This window comes from Morone saxatilis, unplaced genomic scaffold, assembly GCF_004916995.1.
Source record: "Morone saxatilis isolate NCDOM2014 unplaced genomic scaffold, NCSU_SB_2.0 Contig11, whole genome shotgun sequence".
In the NCBI taxonomy this organism is placed as follows: domain Eukaryota; kingdom Metazoa; phylum Chordata; class Actinopteri; family Moronidae; genus Morone; species Morone saxatilis.
This window is the reverse complement of record NW_023339663.1, coordinates 17,074,009-17,083,964: the sequence shown is the minus strand read 5'-3', so window position 1 is coordinate 17,083,964 and position 9,956 is coordinate 17,074,009. Positions and strand designations below refer to the sequence as shown.

The following is a 9,956-nucleotide window of genomic DNA, read 5'->3' as shown; positions in this document are numbered from 1 at the left end:
CACACGACGAGACCGCGGGACCGCTGTTTTTCCCGTTCGAACACGAGGATTGATCCAATGTATTATTTACGACCGAAACTTCAGCAACTTATCCACTGGATATGGCTCCCGGTTTGAGGAGTGGGCGGACGGGTCACCCCGACGTGGTGGGAGCCGGCGGAGCGGAACCCGGTGGGTGCTCGCCGCGGAGGACGGATGCCGGAGGAGAGGGGGGGTGTTTGAGGACCAGGTGGCGGAGCAACGGAGCAGCGGGGATGCTCGCGAACTGCCTGCTGTCTGTGGGAATGCTTTTACTTCTTGTCCGGTGCGCTCTGGCCGCAGAGGGTAAGCAACACCGCCGTAGCTGTCCGGTCCGTGCCTGTGACATCCAGTGCTCCACTGCGAGTGGCATCTATTGTGAAGCGTTAAAAGCACATCGGGTGGAAAATGGATCTTTTTGTTTTCGCACTGGCAGCGTTTTGTAATCCGCACAAGTATTGCTGCTGGGTGCATGATTCACAGGCTGTGTGGACGGAGCGGTGGTCGGCTTAAATAGCTTGCAGTGTCATTATTTTAGGGAAGAGAAAGAGGAAAAAATAAAAAAAACCCTCCAGGCAACCTATAAGATTCTTTGCATATGCTGTGTGCAGGAGGCTGTTATTGCATTGCAATTTGCGCAGTCAGGGTATGTGTCCAAATGGCCATTGTTCAGGGTTAAATTCCATCACTGACCGCACTGACATGATATGTTGTGTGTGTGAGAGATGGTGTTGATGCTGGACTGCGCAGGGGTTTTTATTTTTTTGCTTTATGTGATGTAACTCCCTCACCTACTAATCTCTCCACCTGAGCCTGGAGCCACACTACTCTTTTTGTCTCTCTGATCAGATTGCACAGCCCAGTCAGACTTTGAACCCAGGTTCCTCCTCTGCAGTTGCTGGGCTCATTATGAGCTATCTCAACCTCAACTTTGTCTCCCATGTCATGTCTCATGTCAACTTAACCCCCCCCCCCCTTTCTGCAATTTGATGTCATTTTTTTGGTTGCATTTTCAATGCAGAGGTTAAAACATTATTATAGTCTGTAAATTAGCTTAAGGGAGGTATTGTTGGGAATGCAGTGCAGTCACAGGACAGTCAGTGTTTCAGAGCATCTGGGTCAGCACTAATGACACACATACTGTAGCCCACTGTAGGTCTGTCTGTCTCTGGCGGCATGAGAGGCATCTGGGGTAAGGCTGGCCGACATAGCTGCCCTTCAAACCATGAACGCTTAAAGAATGGGCTACAAGAGACAGTTAATGTCTGCATGTGCACTCATTTGGCTGCATCACCTTTTCTGGGGGGGTACAACCCCGAATGGGAACATAACAACAAAAAAAACATGTTCTTTGCAAGTATGTTAAGTGTGTGTATCCAACAGTAGACCCATCACCTCTATCCAGTCTACAAACTGTGATGTGGTGGCTGTAAGTCTCACCTCTGCTGATGCACTGCTACAGTAGCAGAGTCTCCTCCTCCTCCCTCCACCTCCTCCTTCTCACAGTCAGCACATCCATTCTTAAACACATGAGCCCAGCAGTAGCAGCACCTGAGCCATACAGTACAAATTGGGTGAAAGAGTACACTATAGTGTTCACCTATGTCAAGATTGGTTTCTGTGGTCTTTTACACTGGCGTCTATGATAGTCTGTGTGCTGTCAGTATAGTGTTACTGGTTTGAAAAAAATGGAGGACATACTCTTAGCTCCAAAGAAATGATCCAGGGTTCTCTTACAGTCACCATGTTTGTCTTCTTCATTGTATTTGGGATGTAATTTAATACATTAGGGAGAGGAGCAACTCTCATCACTGCCCTCTGGATTTTGATTGATTTGTTAATGTGCCCTGCAAGAATATGGATATACAGGATGTTCACATGACGAATCATCATGTGAAGTGCCACAAATAATTTACATTTACATAACAGAAATGCCCCATTGTGTCTTTGTCTTAGCTGCCGAACATTTTCTATAAATCTCACTGAAACAAAAACCTCCTCATTAGAGAGCCAACTCAACATGTTACCTTCAGACAACCAAAACAAATCAGGTTTCTTTGACTAAATTCTTCAAACAGATAATTCTTGGGCAAATGAAAATCATCCTCAGCAACACAAAGATCCCAACAAACAAAAACACTGCTCTTTATATATGCCTTTACATTCAAGGTACCAGTTCTTAACTTCGCACACACCTCTGCCTTCTCCCTAAATCAAATTGTATACATGTTTCAGTAGTCTTTTTTGATTTGAACGTATTTTCTAAGCTTTGGCTTATTCCAAATCTCCTTGGATCTTTAATGGGACATATTATTCAGGATAGTTAGGGATGAACCAATCAGTGCAGATACCAACCTTAATGATCCTGGTTTAAGACCGTTTCTTTGTCAACACCATTATGAAATCCAGTGGGGGTTTTTTTCATTCAGTGATTCAGTTTTTAGTGCCACAGTGATCCCTGGCCTCATGTTACCTTAAAAGCATTATTCCAGTGATCTTATGCAGTGAGCTATACAGGTTTTACATTTGGAAACAAAGTGCAGTGGTATTAGACAGTACTGGCAGAGTTGAGGTACAGCCATAAGAATAAATATCATGATGACCGGAAGGCCTTCTTCTAATATTGATCATACATCATGATATGCCTTTAGGTGGGTAAAATCACATAGTAAGGGGAAAGCTCTGTCCCTTTCATGGTGGAACAAATTTGACTTAGTAATTGCTTTTGTATTGTTATATTAGACAACAAAGTCGTTAATTCACATTCACAGTCTTCACAATATGATTACCATGATAGGCAAGCAATCATAAATAATACATTACAAAGTTGAAGTGTGCACTCCTCCTCCTCTATATATCTTCACAAATTCATTCAAATGCAGTCTGGGCTGACTTTCAATATCATGTTGGCTGCTCCTGCACAGTGGCTGAACTACTAAACACTAGAGCTGTGCTGAGAAATGGGCCAGGCCCATATATCTACTGATATTAGCTTACTGCGGATACATCAGTATCTGTATATATGTCGGCCGATAAGTCACAAGATGTTGCAGTACAGAAATGTGTAACTAGGTTTGAGGTAAGAATTCAGTGTCACCATTACAATTTGGAGTAGATTTTTCAACTGTAAAATGTCCTGCTCAGTATGTATATTGGATACTTGGATGCAATTCTTAAAAAAACTGAAAAAAACAAAACAAATCTAAGGTGTTGTAGGAAATTACTATTGGCCAATTCATCTTTACTAAATTTTTTAGACATTGATATCAGTATCAGGCCCAAAACTTTAAATGCAGTATTGGTCAGACTACACTGCTTTGTGTGTGTGTGTGTGTGTGTGTGTGTGTGTGTGTGTGCTTACTGAATGAAAAACATCCTCAATTGCTGTGAGCTGGTAACACAGCTTCCTCTCATGTGGAATCAGTACAACGTGGTTTCTATGGGAACACCAATTTTTGCCCAACAGTAACCATTTCCCCCTTAAACCCTTCAGCCGTCAGTAGAGTAGAGGACAGTGCAGGGTGTCGTGGATATCCTGAGTAATGTGGCTGCAAAGAAGAAGCTTTTTCATGCAGTTCGATTGATCTTTAATTAACTGCCAGAATCTCTTGTCTGGTTTATTGCTTTCTTATTAACACAGCTGGAAAAATTATACTCAGCAGCAGCTCTAGGACACACAGAAGACGGGCTAAGCAAAGGCATCTTTGGTTGCTGCACACAATCAAATGACTTTCCTCTGACGTCAGCTTTGTTTACTCCCACTACCACATCTCGCCCCGTTGCTTATGAGTGCTGACAGCTTGGTTTTGACAGGGGTTAACCTCGCAGACCTTTTTGCTGTGTGAGATGCTATCCCTGTGCTGCATGCCAGTCGTTATTCCCTGCTTAGGAATTCATTGAAAGGAGACATGACAGAAAGATTCAAAGCCATTTCCTATTTGCAATGCAGTCTGGGGCTCTTACCCATAAAGCGACTGTTAATGTGTGCGTCAATGGACCAGGGAGCTGCACATCACAACACTCTGTGGTTTTTCTTGTTTTGTGTGGTTCGGTACCTTGCAGTTTTCTTCCACTCTGTCTCGATTAACAATTTTCAGGACCGTCACAATTGTTAATGTTAGAAACTTCCAGGAATTGGTTTGTAAAAAAAAAAACAGCAACCATGACTCACCATAGGTCTGATGACCTGTCTGCTGCGTGAGCTCTGGGTTTTCAGAAGCGCACAGAGGACATGATTTCCCTCGTTTCACCTCATTTCAGTGATTTACTGTACAGCAGTTAATTATGTTGTGGGTAAACATGTCAGGAGGGCTTAAGATGTATGTGCATGTTTGTGGTGTGTGCATGTGCGCGCGTCAAGATAGATGGTGTTTTCTTAGGTGGAGCCTCAGCTGTGCCTCGATGAATGTTTAATTTGATTTGCCCTCAATCGTGATGCAAGACCAAATTGAAAAGTCAATTTACAAAAACCAGTGCTGATTTTTTTAAGGCTTATTTATATTCTGCTCACAGTTCATCTATATTGTTCTGCACCGATGTTTTGACAGGGAGACCGTGTGAGTTCTGTTCAACATTATGCCAGAAATAAAAATGCTAAAAGGACAGAAACAGAGTGTCATGAAGTAATTAAAAATATATTAGTACTGGCAATCCTTCTGAGAGTAAAAGAATAGTCATTGTTATACATCTCCGCTTTAATTTACTCACAGGGCTCTTTTTTCTGTCACATCTTAAAGAAAGTCAAAAGGTTTGCAGTTTTTTTTCTCATTCACTGCTGTAAACAAAGCAGGCAACACTTCTACAACACATAGATGTAATGATAAGTAAGGCAAACAGGCTTCTAATTAGTATCTTGGACCATCTGCCTCGTATTATCCCTTGTGCAGTTCAGTGCAATCAGGGAATATTGTGTTTGTGTTGTGTGTGTGTGTGTGTGTGTGTGGTATGAGCTATCTCCATGTTTCCCTCCAGTATCTCTCTGTACCTTTGTGCCTCTCTGTTCTTTTGCCTGTCTCTCTCTGTGTTTTGGCGGTTTGGTGCAGGTTGATGGCAGACAAAGGCTTGGCCCTGCTGTCGCTGCTTGAGGAAGGACAGCAGTCTGCCTGATTTACTGGGACACGCTGTATAATACACCACACAGCTCCACACAAGGCCACTGTTCATCACACCACATCACACAGGACCACAGCAGAAGACAAACATGAGGGGCCTGATTCTCTGGGAAATGTAGGTTCTTTGGATTCTAAAGAACATCCCATTATGTTCTTAAGATTGCCTCCATCTATTTGAATGAATATATAACAACTTGTTGTAATGTCTCTAATTTAACTCACTGAGGCAACCAAGATATAAAGGCAAAGGAAAATAGCCTTTTTTTCAGAATTGTAAGAATGCTGTTTGTCGTTGTGAGTATGCTAATCCACTTTTGTGACCTTTCAGAATAAAACTTTTAAACTAAATGAAAATGCAAGCTTGGTAACTAACCTTAGAATAAACTGAAATCAGAAAGGATCTGTTCTGTCTGTCAGGGATTAGAGAACAATTTAGAACAGTTATGGGGCTGGCTTTATTAACGGTTTACTTAAATGTGTGGAAGGGGATACTACAATTTTAAACAAATATATAAGTTTATCCTGATTTTCAGGAACATGTCAAGAACAAAACTGAGAACTCGGAATGGCACTCATAGAGCAAAGACATCCACCAAGCTAGTAGTCCACCCTTCTATGATATGCAAATCTGCAAGTACAACCACTATATATGCCTGTATTAAATAAACCTCTCACAGTGTTAACGAAAGTGAAAAATTATTTGTGTATCCTCGCTGTGATTTGGATCCCCTCCTGAGTTTAATGTGTATTTCCTTGGCCTCTGGTTTTTTGACAAACAAACAGCACTGAAAGGTGCTAATTGTACTAAGAGTTGGATCATGCTCGAACAGGGGTGTGTAGGACCTTTAGAAGTTCTTTAATATTGTATTTAAAGTCTAATTTTCTGGATAGAGAGCTCTATAAGGTATTCCAGAGATGCACCTCTTGGGAGCCACAGAAGGGGCCTTGACTCTGGTGGTTTTTGTCATGTTTGATCAAGGGAAGTCATTCTCTGTAACACTGAGTGATTTCATGGGAAAGAGAAAGATATGAAAGTTGTAAGATGTAAGATTTTTACCAGAAGTGAGAGAGGCTGGATCAGACGAGGATTTAGGATCTGTGGTGTGCATAAATGAGCAAGACAGAAGGAAAGGGAGAGAGAGGGAGATTTGCCTCTTCACAGACGGGGTCACCAGTCACATTTGATGGTGTCAGTGTCATTGTATGATATCTTGTTTTTGTCTACTATTGTTATAAATGGAAATGCTAAGTGTAATGTTAAGTGTAGCTGTAGGCTTTGCTTTTTCACACGGATGCCACTGTGGACTGTGGCATTTGAGCTAATCCCTTTGAACCGCTGGAGGAGGGAATGTGAGCTCACTGAGACATACAAACACATTCATTACACTGAGCCTTCACAATGTTGCATGCTTAGCAGCCAGCAAAGTGTACGTGCACACACTCACACAACGCATACTAGCAAGAAACTCTAGTTACCCAGTAAGTCCTGTTCAACAATCAATGTGCAGCAATCTTACTGGAAAATGAAGCTGCACTGATGGTTTTTTGGCTACCTGATAGACACACAGCATTGACGTAATGCTTTATAATTATATAAATATTATCTCTGCTGACATGCTAGAAAATAGTTCACTACTTACAAATCTATCAGACATAAAACAATAGTGTTGTCCCGTTGGAGTCGTGTTTCTGTCCACCTAAGGAAGCTCAACATTCATTCTTTTTTTTGCCCTGTTTTGGGCGGCACTTTACTAGCTAACTTTCTCTGCCATTTGGGGCTAGGCAAGTGGTGTACAGTGGGTTTATATGAGCCTGTTTGCCAAAGTGCTCAAGTGCTTGGAGCTGCTGGAAACATGTTTAGAGTGGGCCGATCTCTACGTGTTGCGCTCTCAAGCGCTGGCGCCTTTAATGCAGTGGCAGAGTAAACCTACAGGATCTCATGAGACAGATTTCTCTGGTTTTTGAAAACTGAAATCCTTTGCATACATTGCAGTGTAATATACAGGTTTACAGGAGAGGTGCGCCTTGTCTACTTTTGCCTAACTAGGATTCGTCTATACAGTAAATTTGTGGCTATAAAATGTAAACAGTTAACTTGAGCTGCATAGAGCTTTAGAGTTAGTCGATGCTTCTTTGTGGTTTTTTTTTTACTGCAAACAACCTCTTTCACATTACATGTAGTCATTTGAGTCAGTGTTCATGTAGAAAATAACCAATGAATGGTACATTGTTGGTACGTGACCTCTTTCCCAGTCGGAGAATTCGCATGAACACAACTATCAGAGCTTTTTTTAGATTGTCATGTAAATATGCCGTTTGGTTGTATGCTCTAATTGGATTGTATAGAAATTGGAGCTAGACTGGCATTGTTCATTATCTGTCGACTTACAATAGAATTGCATCATTATGAAATGAACATAGGCGACTGTGTAACCTTTGTTGAGTTTTTGTATAACATGTTAAGACATTTCTGATTGAATGCACAACATGCAGTATCATCCAGTATATATGCAATTTTACATACAACTTCCTGCCATGTAGTGATATCCATCAGAGAAATATTCTATTTTGTCATATTAATTTCAGAAAGAATTTATTATATAACAGTCGACAATATCAGTGCATCTTAGACTCTATTCCTCACAACCAATTCAGCATATGACGTCACCCCATGTAGTGTCCTCAGCCCAAGGCAGAGAAAGGTTGTTTGAGGTATAGTATGGCTCTGAAACATCAGTGTTCCACTCACGGTCTATAGAGAAGCCTTTGATTTTAAATCCCAGTGACATCACAGTTTCAGGGGTTCTCTCAGCTCGCTGATTTCTAGCTTTAGTGAAGCAGGTTGAAAACGGATGCAACGATGACAGTGTTAGTGAAGCATCACGAGTACTGGGGAGGGCTAAGCTGAACTCAGAGCATTAAAGGAAATGTTCAACAGTTTTAGAAGCCTATCTTATTAATCAGTAATCATGCTGTCTTACTTCTTTAAAAATATTCTCCTGACAGGATATAAAAGTGGTTTAAGTGCTTATACTCTTACCAGATTTGGAGGTAATTCGCATGACCTGCACAAACTAAAATAAGGTATGTTGTGAGACATACAGTGTTGAAATTTGAGTACACCGAACTGTAGTCATGTAAAAATAGAACCCTGTCATACATTTTCAATCACGGACAACAATTTTCTTTTACTCTTTTTTTTCTGCAGCCACACACACACATACACAAAACACATATTGAAATGCACTCACTTTTATGCACATTCATAAATCTATAACAAATAGCATTTGTTTGATTTATGCCCTTACTTTAGTGCTCTGAAGTCACCCCTTAAGTCTTAAAATGAGACTGGCTGTTCCCCTCAGGCCAATTCATTACTGGGATAATCCGAGTGTGTAGCTCCGCTGCCTCTGGAGAACTAACACTTTGCATACACACAAACAAGGTCTTTACATATGCTCCAGCTTATACCCATCTGTAGCAAATGTCTATGTGTGCTTCAGAATTAGTTTCTCTTCATCCTTCATGGGTATTTTATTAGTCTATCCTCAGAGATTGTCCCAGCATTTGTGTAGTCGCACGTCTGTGATTTGTGTGATCTGTGTCATAACATGCCACTCTCAGCACTTTGTAACCTTCTGCAGAGAGGGAATATTACTTTTGTTTTAATTAAAAAAATAAATAAATTATGGAGCTACTGTATTGGATGTTCAATTTGTTTCTTAATATCAAGTGAATATTTTCCAAGCTGAAATACATCTGATATATTGCACAGGAGACCTAAAGCTCCATAATTAAATTACCACAATGAATGTCTCTTTTTTTCATCTACCCACCAACCAAACAAACTATATTAACAATTGTACTACAATACAGCTACTATATCAGTAAAATGCAGTTTAGAGTGTGACTGTATCTGTTTCTGATTCAGTGTTTCTTTGTTACCTGTGAAGGTCAACAGTGTGTCTGTAGGATTAGATCATGGTACCTCATGGTATACATACATCTCAGTAATGGTATTGTCACCTAGGAAACAGGCCTCTCCTTGACAGTGGATGTCATTACGAGTCATGGATGGCACCCATTAAGTTGCACGTGCTAAACGTTGCCGTATTTGGGGATAGGGATGTGCTCAAGTTCAAATTAGAAGAATGACAGAATATCCAATTCAAGAGGTAAGTGTGTTAGGAAGGAGGACAAAGAAGTGCAGCTTCAGGTTGATATGAACAGACAGACACTCTTTGTAAAGGAAGAACTGATGGAATAAAAAGTTTTAATATTTGAAACCATGTATCAAAAAACTAAAAATAGTGGCATGTTGAAGGGCAGCCAATTACAAGTGAACATACAATAAATTGCACACAAAAAAGACATAAAATAGAGTGAAAGCACAGGGAAAAGATATTACGACAAAGATACATCACATCACAAAATCCATTTATTTCAATTTCCTCTAAGGAACACTGAAAAAAGCAAAAGAACATAATACATCTTTACAATCTTACAATCTACAATCTTATTGAACCACTGCGAGTGAAACATACAGTAGCATCCATACAACTTTTATAAACAACAATCTTACCTTTTTATGCTAAATGTCCCAATCTTGATATGACATGATCTGTAGTTCTCATTGTGAAAGAAACCTGCTCAAAGGAGGCTACCTTGCCTTGCCTTGCTGGATAAACCATTTCTGAAAAGATGGGCCCCAAGGGGACGTCCATCCTCTTAATAGTATCTGTCTGCCCACCATTAAACTTGCCTGGAATAAATTTGCAGCACCACAGTGGGCTACTGTGAGTGGGTATATAATCTTGGTCTAAAATC

The 9,956-nt window shown here is 40.7% G+C and overlaps 1 protein-coding gene across 1 annotated transcript in view; it reads left to right on the top strand.

Moving 5' to 3' along the window:
- The window catches only part of kiaa1549lb (KIAA1549-like b), a 57,361-nt gene continuing 47,405 nt past the window's right edge, over positions 1–9,956 (top strand). The window contains exon 1 of the mRNA XM_035682187.1: positions 1–324. Within this exon, the coding sequence (XP_035538080.1) occupies positions 102–324 (223 nt within the window). The 5' untranslated portion in view covers positions 1–101. The remainder of the gene's footprint in view (positions 325–9,956) is intronic.